Source organism: Ahaetulla prasina, chromosome 3 (assembly GCF_028640845.1).
Source record: "Ahaetulla prasina isolate Xishuangbanna chromosome 3, ASM2864084v1, whole genome shotgun sequence".
Classification (NCBI taxonomy): domain Eukaryota; kingdom Metazoa; phylum Chordata; class Lepidosauria; order Squamata; family Colubridae; genus Ahaetulla; species Ahaetulla prasina.
The window spans coordinates 225,567,647-225,580,450 of NC_080541.1; the positions used below are offsets into that span (position 1 = coordinate 225,567,647).

General features: G+C 45.8%; 1 protein-coding gene across 3 annotated transcripts in view; it reads right to left on the bottom strand.

Annotated features, from left to right (window-relative positions):
* Nucleotides 1–505: 505 nt before the first annotated feature.
* The window catches only part of LOC131194888 (uncharacterized), a 28,627-nt gene continuing 16,328 nt past the window's right edge, over nt 506–12,804 (bottom strand). For 2 of the 3 annotated variants that reach the window (XM_058176450.1, XM_058176449.1), the window contains exons 3-6: nt 12,028–12,085; nt 10,611–10,698; nt 5,487–5,890; nt 507–2,688 (exon numbers count right to left, since the gene is read on the bottom strand). In XM_058176450.1, the coding sequence (XP_058032433.1) occupies nt 2,350–2,688; nt 5,487–5,890; nt 10,611–10,698; nt 12,028–12,085 (889 nt within the window). In that variant the 3' untranslated portion in view covers nt 507–2,349. Of the gene's footprint in view, nt 2,689–5,486; nt 5,891–10,610; nt 10,699–12,027; nt 12,086–12,804 lie in introns of all 3 variants that reach the window. The other variant, XM_058176451.1, reaches the window with a different exon arrangement.

The window sequence follows — 12,804 nt, forward strand, 5'->3', positions numbered from 1 at the left end:
TAGATAGATAGATAGACGGAGGGAGGGAGGGAGGGAAATGATAGATAGATAGATAGATAGATAGATAGATAGATAGATAGATAGATAGATAGATAGATAGATGGATGGATGGATGGATGGATGGATGGATGGATGGATGGATGGATGGATGGATGGAAATGATAGATAGATAAATAGATAGATAGATGGATGGAGATAGATAGATAGGTAGGTAGGTAGATAGATAGATAGATAGATAGATAGATAGATAGATAGATGGATGGATGGATGGATGGATGGATGGATGGATGGAGGGAGGGAGGGAGGGAGGGAAATGATAGATAGATAGATAGATAGATCGATAGATAGATAGATAGATAGATAGATAGACAGACAGATAGATAGAGGGATGGATGGATGGATGGATGGATGGATGGAAATGATAGATAGATAAATAGATAGATAGATGGATGGAGATAGATAGGTAGGTAGGTAGGTAGGTAGGTAGATAGATAGATAGATAGATAGATAATGGATGGATGGAGAGATAGATAGATGATAGATAGATAGATAGATAGATAGATAGATAGATAGATAGATAGATAGATAGATAGATAATGGATGGATGGAGATAGATAGATGATAGCTAGCTAGCTAACTAGATAGATAGATATGGATAGAGACAGACAGACAGACAGACAGACAGACAGACAGACAGACAGACAGAATAGCAATAACACTTAGACCTATATACCGCTTCACAGTCTTTCCAGCCCTCTCTAAGCAGTTTACAGAGTCATCATATTACCCCCAATAATCTGGGTCCTCATTTTACCGACCATGGAAGGATGGAAGGATGAGTCAACCTTAAGACGGTCAGGGTTGAACTGCTAGCTGTGGGCGGAGTTCACCTGCAATGCTGCATTCTAACCACCGCGACACCACAACAAATACACACGATGGCGGGGAAGTGCAGATTCCTTTATAGAAGAAAACATTTGTCAAAGCGGACATAGCAAAAGGTTTTGGAGCAACCTGTCTGAGCTGGCGCCTTCTAAAGGCATTTGGACCACACTCCCCATCCTCCCCATCCAGCAGCTACAAGGAGGGCTAGTCCGAGATGGGGCGAGTGGCTGCCCAAATCACAGAGGCTACCAAAAGGAGGGCAAATATACATGTGGGCCGCATAGCAGAAGCGCATAACTGTTCTCAGGTCTGGTCACAGATCGTCCTTGATCTAAGACCACAATCGGGGTCACAATTTCCGTTGCTAAGCAAGGCAGTCGATAAGTGAGTTGCAGGCAGCCCTTGACTTACAACAGTTCATTTAGTGTTCGAAGTTGCATTGGCATTGAAAACAGTGACTTCTGTCCATGTTTCACACTTACGACCGTCGCAGCATCTTCACGGTTACGTGAGGATGCTTGGCAACTGACTCTTATTTATGACGGGTTGCAGTGTCCTGGGGTCACGTGATCCCCTTTTGCGACCTTCTGACAAGCAAAATCAATGGATTCACTTAATGACCATGTTTCTCACTTAACAACTGCAGCGATTCTGTTCTGTCCTCCCTCGCCTCCGTCCGAGTGATGGCTTAATTAGCCGGCACTATCAGCTCTGGCAGCAGAATAGCCAGCGTCTGCCAAGAGCCTCCGTTATTTTCCACGACGCTGGTGAGACTCCCAGAAACAAACGTCAGCTCTTAATCAGTGGATTTGCCTGTTACAAAGAGACACAGCAACTCTGGCTGCCTTTTATATCCTGTGGGGTGTGGCTCCATGACTCAGCATTTCCTAGGCCTGCCCCACCCTTGCTTCTGTTGTTCCCGCCTCTCCTGCCTATGAAACCTAGGGTCCAGCCAGGCCTGATTGCCATCAGCTGGGTCTGGAGGCGTGGCCTGGGGGGGGGAAAGAGTCAGGGGACGGAGGCCTCATTATCTCCTCCACCTGGCCTGCCTCTGGCTCCTGGAGCTGAGCCAGGGAAGCCGGTGCTCCCAAGGTAAGTCCTGATGGCCCTTCCCCCTCACTGTCCAAGTCACTTTCTGACAGCAGGCCCGGCTCCAAGTCACTTTCTGGCAGCAGGGCCGGCTCGGGGGGCGCAGACACAACAGATTCACTTAACAACTGCAGCAAGGAAGGTCGTAACACGGGGCAAAACTCACGGGAGAAATGTCTCCCTTAGCAACGTTAACTTTGGGCCAATTGTGGTCATAAGTCGAGGACTACCTGTATTCTGATTGATTGATTGGTTGTAAGTTGAGGGCTATCTGTACTTCCCTTTATCGGTTGGAACCGGGGCCCTTGGACCGTGAAAAGGCCACAGAAAGAGTCAGCTTTCCAGTTGTGACGTTCTCTCTCAGCCTTGTCGGCCCTAAATGGTCACTTGGTCGATGCTTTCGTACAAGTTTTCAGGCGCCATTTTCTTCTTCGGGGCCTTCGTTTTCTTTTTCTTCACCTTGTTCCAGTAAGTATCCACAGACTCATAAGCCGGTTCAGCTACTGGCTGACTTGCAACCTTGGTCCAGGGTTCACACGGCACGGTCTCATAGTAAGGCTCCGTGGCGGTGGGGAGCGATGAGGACTGGTAACTTGCAATGCCATTGGATTCCTGACTGACTGGATTCCCCTTTGCTTGCGGGGCTGCCTCTTCAGAGCGCTGGGCTTTTTTCTTCTTTTTCTCTTTGCACACCACCGAGTACATTTCTTCTATCTGTAAAAGAAAGAGCTGTTAGGGGCCGCAGCAGCCGGAGAGGTAGTCCTCATTTAGCGACCACAGTCGGGAATGTCAATTCTGTCGTTAAGTGAAACGCCGCCATCTTATCATCTTACTTCAATCTTTTTGTTCTGCTTTACAGACCTGAAGAAGAATTTTACACCGAGGTGTTATCTCAACACTGCTTTAGGACAGGGGTCTCCAAATTTGGCAACAATAAGATTTGTGGACTTCAACTCCCAGAATTCTGGGAACTGAAGTCCGCAAGTTCAACTTCCAGAATTTTCAGCTGGTCTGAGTGGGGAATTCTGGGAACTGAAGTCTGCAATTTCAACTTCCAGAATTCCTCAGCCAGTCAGCTGGTCTGGCTGAGGAATTCTGGGAATTGAAGTCTGCAAGTTCAACTTCCAGAATTCCTCAGCCAGTCAGCTGGTCTGGCTGAGGATTTCTGGGAATTGAAGTCAGTAAGTTCAACTTCCTGAATTCCTCAGCCAGTCAGCTGTTCGGGCTAGGGAATTCTGGGAATTGAAGTCCAGAAGTTCAACTTCCAAAATTCCTCAGCTGGTCTGGCTGGGGAATTCTGGGAATTGAAGTCCGCAAGTTCAACTTCCAGAATTCCTCAGCCAGTCAGCTGGTCTGGCTGGGGAATTCTGGGAATTGAAGTCCAGAAGTTCAACTTCCAAAATTCCTCAGCTGGTCTGGCTGAGGAATTCTGGGAATTGAAGTCCGCAAGTTCAACTTCCAGAATTCCTCAGCCACTCAGCTGTTCCTGCTAGGGAATTCTGGGAATTGAAGTCCAGAATTTCAACTTCCAGAATTCCTCAGCCAGTCAGCTGGTCTGACTGGGGAATTCTGGGAATGGTAGTCCACAAATCTTAAAGTTGCCAACTTTAGAGACCCCTGCCCTAGAAAATCAAGCACAAGGAATCTGTAATCCTTCAACTCATCTCCAGGAAGAAACAGGCAAATAGTTAACAAACTAAGATGAAGGAGAATACATAGGGGTCTTGCAAAATCTGAGGGGCTGCCACAAAGAAGACGGGGGGCCCCCAAACTATTCTCCAAAGCACCTGAAGGCAGAACAAAAAGCAATGGATGGAAACTCATCCAGGAGAGAAGCAACCTAGAACTAAGGAGAAATTTCCTGACAGTGAAAACAGTTAATCAGTGGAACAGCTTGCCACCAGAAGTTGTGGGTGCTCCATCACTGAAGGTTTTTAAGAAGAGATTGGACAGGCACTTGACCGGAATGATACAGGCTCTTCTGTTTGAGCAAGGGGTTGGACTAGAAGACCTCCAAGGTCCCTTTTTCAACTCTGATATTCTATTTATTTATTTTTATTTATTTACTTATTTATTTTGTCACAACAATATATATAAGCATCACACAAAAAGATTATATAGTATATAAACATATATATGAGGAAATATAAGGAAGTATAAGCATATATATATATATATAGGAAGAAGAAAAGAAAAACAATAGGACAGGAACGGTAGGCACGTTTGTGCTCTTATGCACGCCCCTTATGGTCCTTTTAGGAATGGGGTGAGGTCAATAGTAGAAAGTTTTTGGTTAAAGCTTTTAGATTATGGGAAGAGACCACAGAGTCAGGTAAAGTATTCCAAGCACTGATGAATCTGTTACAGAGGTCATATTTTCGGCAATCTAGATTAAAGCGGTTAACATTAAGTTTAAATCTATTGGTTGCTCTTGTATTATTGCAATTAAAGCTGAAGTAGTCTTTAACAGGAAGGACATTACAATATTCTGTTCTATTTATCTGGGTGAAGCCTTGATGGAGCTTTGGGGTGCTCTCCAGAATTCAAAACAGATAAATCAGCTAAGCTTGACATCTGTGGTACGGGGTCAGGCGTTATTTCAAAGTTTCTCAACCTTGGCAACTTTTAAGTTATGTTCAACACTCAGAATTCCCCAGCCAGTGTGCTCTCAACTTACGACCACAGTTGGTAGCCGAACCAAGGCCGAGAACTGCCTGTACCTTTAATAAATCAATCAATAAATTTTCCAAGAATTTAAAGAATGGTTGTAAGTGAAGGACTATCTATACTCATAGAGGGAGGGGGAGGGAGGGGGAGATCTAACAATGGAAGCCACCTTTCTTAATAATAATAACAACAGAGTTGGAAGGGACCTTGGAGGCCTTCTAGTCCAACCCCCTGCCCAGGCAGGAAACCCTACACCATCTCAGACAGATGGTTATCCAACATTTTCTTAAAAATTTCCAGTGTTGGAGCATTCACAACTTCTGCAGGCAAGTCGTTCCACTTATTAATTGTTCTAACTGTCAGGAAATTTCTCCTTAGTTCTAAGTTGCTTCTTTCCTTGATTAGTTTCCACCCATTGCTTCTTGTTCTACCCTCAGGTGCTTTGGGGAATAGTTTGACTCCCTCTTCTTTGTGGCAGCCCCTGAGATATTGTGAGACTGCTATCATGTCTCCCTTGTTTTTTGTTTTTTTTTAATTTGCATTTATATCCCGCCCTTCTCCAAAGACTCAGGGCGGCTTACACTATGTCAAGCAATAGTCTTCATCCATTTGTATATTATATACAAATTCAACTTTATTGCCCCCAACAATCTGGGTCCTCATTTTACCTACCTTATAAAGGATGGAAGGCTGAGTCAACCTTGGGCCTGGTGGGACTTGAACCTGCAGTAATTGCAAGCAGCTGCTGTTAATAACAGACTGTCTTAGCAGTCTGAGCCACCAGAGGCCCTTGTTGAACAGGACAAGACCGTTTCTCTTGAAGGCCACTTAAAAACTTCTCCTACCTCTTTTGTTGGTGGAGATAACGCCGGGCTGGTGAGAAGAGGCATCTCTCGAGGTTTATCCATTTCCACCCAGGTTTGTTTGTCATCGGTCGTCGTCGTCTTCTTCTTCTTCACAACACACGCGTAGCTGGGTCCACCTGCCTGGGCCTCGTGGCCTGGGATGTCCTCCGTTATCTTATCTGCCACAGGATGGACCTTCTGGCTTTCTTCTCCCTCCACTCTCTGGGATTCGCACAGCGTCACCTCGCCTCGTTTCGGGAAGCTGAGGTTGGAGTAGGTCATGTCTGGAGAAGACGGGACGTTGGGCAGGTCCCTCTGAGGGAGGATGAGGAAGCTGCAGCTACCCACCGTGTTGCCGTCTTTGTTCGGCGGGCGAGGAAGAGTCAATAGGGCTGGTATGGTGTCTGCAGAGGGAAACACACCGATTGTCAATGTTCCAAGTAACACACCCACAGCAAGCAAAACTCCAAGGCCAGTAGATTCCTCAAAAGAATCGTTTTATAGAATAGAATAGAATAGAATAGAATAGAATAGAATAGAATAGAATAGAATAGAATAGAATAGAATAGAATTTTTTATTGGCCAAGTGTGATTGGACACACAAGGAATTTGTCTTGGTGCAGATGCTCTCAGTGTACATAAAAGAAAAGATACGTTCATCAAGGTGCAACATTTACAACACAATTGATGGTCAATATATCAATGTAAATCATAAGGATTGCCAGCAACAAGTTATAGTCATACAGTCCTAAGTGGAAAGAGATTGGTGATGGGAGCTATGAAACGATTAATAGTAGTGCAGATTCAGTAAATAGTCTGACAGTGTTGAGGGAATTATTTGTTTAGCAGAGTGATGGCCTTCGGGAAAAAACTGTTCTTTTTTTTTTTATTGAAAGAGTTTTAAAAAAACAAAAACATTTTCCCCCCTTTTTTCCCCCTCCCTCCCAAAAAAAAAACAAAACACCCCCCTCCCTCCCCCACCCCCCGGCTTCCCGGGTCAATCACAAGGTAAAGTTATACATAAACCAAACATAGAATAAAATTTTCCCTTCCAATCCAAATAACCACATCCAAAGCTTTTCGTCTCCCAACCCCCTCCCCATTACATAAAATAACTTTCTAATTACTCAAAGGCAATCTGATATTTCTTAATCTGATATCTGTTTTGTAGATAATCAATCCATTTTTTCCATTCAATTAAATATCTTTCCTGCGTATTGTCTTTTAAAAACGCTGAGATTTTAGCCATCTCAGCCAAATTAATAACTTTCAATATCCATTCTTCTATTGTAGGTATCTCTTCTTTCTTCCAGTATTGTCCAATCAACAGTCTTGCTGCTGTTATTAAGTTCAGAATCAATTTAGTCTCAATCCCTGTACAATCCGTTATGATTCCCAAAAGGAAAAATTGTGGCAGGAACTTTATCTTCTTCTTCAGTACATTTTGAATAATCCACCAAATTCTTATCCAAAAGGCCTTAATTTTCTTGCAAGTCCACCAAATATGAAAATATGTAGCGTCATCACAGTCACACCTCCAACATTTCGCTTGGATATTAGGATACATACATACATGATAAGTCTTTCTTGTTGGGTTGCAGAACCGAACCAGACAGTTATTGGATATATCATATTGGCACAGTTCTGGTGAAAGTTTCCCGTGGTTTTCACCTAATTAAAAGTGAAAGTCCCCCCCCCCACTTCCCCAAACAAGTCAGTCACATGGGCCAACCAAATCTGGTTGCTTGGTAATGTTGCTCCTCCTCTCTCTGGCTAGGTGTTAGAATGTTCTTGGTTCCCACGAGAAAGCATTTTGTTTTGACCACAAAATCCCAGCTATCTCTATTCCGTCCCCCCGCTCCCCATCCCTCAGTGGCAACACTGAAGCTTCAAAATGGCTTCGGTCAGGTCAGCTTCAGGGTCAACCCCGGTGGTTTTAGGACAGGCGTCTCCAGACACGATAGCTTTAAGATTTGTGGACTTTTTGTCAGAAAAATTAATTTGGGGTTCCAACTCGAGCCGGGATTGCGCAAGAATAAATAAAAAATGATGATCCGGACAGTTATGAGGAAAACAGAAATACAGGTAGCCCTCGACGTACGACCACAATCGAGGCCCAGATTTCTGTTGTTAAGTGAGACATTTCTTAAGTGAATTTTGTGTCTTTTTACCAACTTTCGTGCCCCGGTTGTTAAGTGTATCCCCGCAGGTGATAAGTTAGTAACCTGGTTGTTAAGTGAATCTGGCTTGAGTGGTCAGAAGGTCGCAAAAGGGGACCACGTGACCTTGGGAACGCAGCAACGGTCGTAAGTAGGAACCCGTTGCCAAGCGTCTGAATTTTGATCACATGATCACCATGAAGAATGTTGGAAAGGTTATAACTGTTTCAGTGCCGTTGTAACTTTGAACGGTCACTAAGTGAACTGCTGTAAGTCGAGGACTACCTGTAATTATTCCTAAAAAACAAAATCTTTGCCTTTAGCGGCAGCTGAAGACAAACGGGGGGGCAGCGGCACAGTTTTATAAGGGAGCTTGTCCTGGGTGTGGACAAGGTCTGATTTTTTAGGGCGATACTTGAGAGGTGTGGGAGCATGTAGGTATGTGTCATCTATGATGTTTAGTCATGTGAAAACGCAATTCACTGGGAGACCTAATTTAACTAACTCTGTCTGTGTTTATAGACCTTCTCCTTTGATATGCGGATTAGGCCTGAGTAACTTATTTGGGGGTTTGAGGAAGTTTGAGTAAAAGATTTTTCTCCACGGTTAATTTTTTTTTTAAGGGAAGATGGAGACATTATAAACTAAAGAATAAAATATATTTGGATATAGAAATTCTCGCAACCTCAACTCCCCGAATTCCTCAGCCGGCCACATTAAGACTTGGGACTTCAACTCCCAGAATTCCACAGCCGGCCACTTTAAGACTTGGGACTTCAGCTCCCAGAATTCCACAGCCGGCCACTTTAAGACTTGGGACTTCAACTCCCAGAATTCCACAGCCGGCCACTTTAAGACTTGGGACTTCAACTCCCAGAATTCCTCAGCTGGCCACTTTAAGACTTTGGACTTCAACTCCCAGAATTCCACAGCCGGCCACTTTAAGACTTGGGACTTCAACTCTCAGAATTCCTCAGCTGGCCACTTTAAGACTTTGGACTTCAACTCCCAGAATTCCTCAGCCGGCCACTTTAAGACTTGGGACTTCAGGTCCCAGAATTCCTCAGCCGGCCACTTTAAGACTTGGGACTTCAACTCCCAGAATTTCACAGCCGGCCACTTTAAGACTTGGGACTTCAACTCCCAGAATTCCTCAGCCGACCAACTCCCAGAATTCTGGGAGTTGAAATCCCAAGTCTTAAAAGTTGCCAACTTTTGTGGCTCCTGGTTTAGGACAAGGACTTTTGGGGTTCCTAAAATGGGTCTTGGGGTGCCTTAAATGCTGAGGTTCAGCAACCTGTTTTTTTTCTAGAGCCCTAATCCTACGATGACTGGCTGTTGAGACAGGAAACCCACAACAATTAACCGAAACCTGACTGAGTTTTGAAAAACAAAGCTCACCCCCTCACACTCGTGTAGCCCACAGAGACAGGAAACTCAGAAAACTTAAAGAAATATAACAAAGTTTTTTAAAAAAAATTTTCTCGTTCTCACCTGCCCCTCCCCCCCACTAGCACAATAGAAAAAGTTCTCAACTTAACAATCGTCTGTTTAATCACTGTTGAAAGGTACAATGGCACAGAAAAAGGTGACCGGTCCTCGCACTTATGACCCTTGCAGTCACATGAGGAAAATTCAAACGCTTGGCAACCGCGTGTATTGATGGCGGTTGCAGCGCCCCGAGTTCAAGTGTTCCTCATTCGTGAACCTTCTCAGATGGCCTCCGATAAGCAAAGCGAATGGGGGAAGCCAGATTCACTTAACGGCGGCACGAGGCGCTCAACAACTGCAGCGATTTTTCTGAACAACCCTGGCCGAAAGGTTGTACACAACCTTGGGTGTGATTCGCTTAACAACGGCCTTGCTCAGTGAGAGAAATTCAGATTCCAGTTTTGGCCATGCACTGAGGACTACCTGTGAGATTGGGGGATCCCATTGCATGAAAAGGTTGGAGTGATGCGGGTGGCCTAGAGGTGGAGCTCTCTCGCCTCACAATCAGGAGGCTGTGAGTTCGATCCTAGGTAGAGGTAGACATTTCTCTCTCTGGGCACACTGAGAATGTATCTGCTGAACAAAACTCCGCACTGGCAACAGGAAGGGCATCCGGCCCGTAAACACTCAGCTTCATTCAGTTACCCAGACTCAGTGATGGGATTCAGCCGGTTCAAGTTGGTTCTGGCGAACCGGTAGTTAAATTGCTGGCTGGCCCCTCCCCTCTCTGCCTCTTCCAGGAGTCCCCACACACCCCGTTTTGGCTCTCAGGTAAGTGCAGGGAGGCCTACTAAAACGAGGCGTGGGGGGGTGCAGTGCCTCCCCATGGCCCATTTTTGCTCCCAGGAGGCTTCAAGGAGGCCTCCTAGGCCTGAATAGGACATGGGGGGGGCTGCGCATTCCCCCCCCCCCATGGCCAGTTTTTGCTCCCGGGGGAGGGAGAGGGTGCAGCAGACGTGAGTTTCAGCAGGTTCTGATCAGTTCTGGAGAACCGGTAGCAGAAATTTTGAGTAGTAGTAAAATTACTGACTGGCCCAGCCCCCGTCTATTCTCTGCCTCCCCGAGTCCCAGTTGATTGGGAGGAAATGGGGATTTTGCAGTAACCTTTCCCTGGAGTGGGGTGGGAATGGAGATTTTACAGTATCCTTCCCCTGCCACGCCCACCAAGCCACGCCCACCAAGCCACACCCACAGAACCCGTAGTAAAAAAAAATTGAAACCCACCACTGGGGTGCAGGAGACCCAGTGCTGTCTGTCACACCCCCTGGCCACGCCCACCCAGGCCACGCCCACCCAGGTTGTTAAATTATTTGAATCCCACCACTGATCCAGACTCCACCCCGCAAGGGATTATGGGGTCGTTAAAAGAGGATTATGATGTCATGGGAAAGTTGGGGAGCTCCATACTTCCATTTCCAAATGCCAAGGGGCCTCCCTCTCCCCAGTTCTGATGAGGAAACCTCTTGCCGCTTACTTGCGTCCCCTGGATCTCTCCCACCGCCGTGCTGCAGATTGGGCAGCGAGCCTCCGAATGCCAAGGGTGCCATCGGTCCTGGCACAGCCTGCAAAACGACAAGGAAAGGCGGTGAGACAAGGTTCAGAAGCAGGAACTTCAAGGGGAATCTTTCTGGGCCTGGAATTCAGTACACACCTGTCCTCTCGGGTGCCTTTCCCCTCCTACGTTCCTCTGCAACAACAGCCCAGTAAGGTAGGCTGGCCAGAGAGAGAGAGAGAGAGAGAGGCTGGCGCAAATTTCTCTAGGGTTAGCTTCTATGCCTATGGGAGGATTAGAACCCAGATCTCTCTGTTTCTAATCTAGCATCTTCTGTACTGTACTTAGAGCTGAGATGTGGATAAAGATGATAGATTGATGATGGATGGATAGATGGAGAGAGAGAGAGAGAGGGAGAGGGATGGATGGATGGCTGGCTGGCTGGCTGGATGGATGGATGGATAGAGAGGGGAGGGAATGGATGGATGGATAGATAGATGACAGATAGATAGATAGATAGATAGATAGATAGATAGATAGATAGATAGATAGATAGATAGATAGATATGATGGATGGATGGATGGATGGATGGAGAGAAAGATGGATGGATGGGTGGATGGATGGATAGAGAGAAAGAGATGGATGGGTGGATGGATGGATGGATGGATGGATGGATGGAGAGAGGGTGGATGGATGGATGGAGAGAGAGAGAGGGATGGATGGAGATAGATAGATAGATAGATAGATAGATAGATAGATAGATAGATAGATAGATAGATAGATAGATAGATATGATGGATGGATGGATGGATGGATGGATGAATGGATAGAGAGAGAAAGAGATGGATGGATGGATGGATGGATGGAGAGAGAGATGGATAGATGGAGAGAGAGAGAGATGGATGGATGGATGAAGAGAGAGAGATGGATGGATGGAGATAGATAGATAGATAGATAGATAGATAGATAGATAGATAGATAGATGGAGAGAGAGAGAGAAATAGCGAGAGAGATGGATGGATGGAGAGAGAGAGAGAGAGAGATATGATATACAATAGATAGATCATAGGTGAATGAATGAATGAGCATACATATACCAGTACAGAATAACAGAATTGGAAGGGACCCTGGAGGTCTTCTAGTCCAATCCCTGCTCAGGCAGGAGACCTTATGTCAAACAATGCTGCATCCCCCTCCCTTTTTTTTATTTTTTAAACCTCTGGATCAAGCTCACGTGGTGTATTTTCGCTTTCCGAAGACCTTTCTTTGTCTCTCACACCTAAAATCAGGCACAGGGACGGAGGCCAGCAGGCATCAAAGGGGGTGGGCATTTGACTAATGAGAGTTCTAGTCCTCATGAATACCCAGAGAATGTAATAGGAGAAGAACTGCACTCACAGGCTCTTCACACAACACCTGTTCATCATCCTGGGAAGGCAGCTTGCTCTCATCTTTCCTAAATAAACATAAAAGAGGCAAAATTAATCCCTGGACAGATTAATCTCTTAGTGTATATTGAGTGAATTTCGTTATCGTGGTCCAGAAAAGTAACACTGGAATACGAATTCAATTCAAGAGGATACCATGACTTCACATTCACATCCCAAAACAATTTCCCCCTGTTTTTGCCATTTTCCAGCTAACTTGACTTTTGCTAAGGCTTATGGGAAATGAAAGCTTCTGGTCCTTGGATTTCCTTGTGGTCTCCTATTCAAAGATTAACCAAGCCCAGCTCAGTTGAGCTTCCAAGCCTAATAAAACCATCCAGATGTGTTGTGGCTCCAGACCCCGAACCTGGCCCCATGCCTGAAAGTGACTCCGAGAGTGAGGGGGAAGGGCCGGTAAGGCTTACCTCAGAAGCACCGATTCCTTTGGCCCGGCTCCAGGAGCCAGAACCAGGCCAGTCGGAGGACATAATGAGGCCGACATCCCCTGATTCCTCCCTTCCTCAGGCTACGCCTTCAGACGCAGCTGATAATCATACTAATCAAGCCTGGATCGACCCGTACTTCAGAAGATTAGAGAGGCGGCGTCATCAAAGGGAAGGGTAGGGCAGGAGCCCCACCTCACAGGTTATATAAGGAGCTTTGGGACTGCTCTCAGTTCCACGGGAAGCAAATTAGCTGAACCGTGTCGAAGTGAGCTGAAGTCTTAATCTGTTGGAACTTTTTGGCA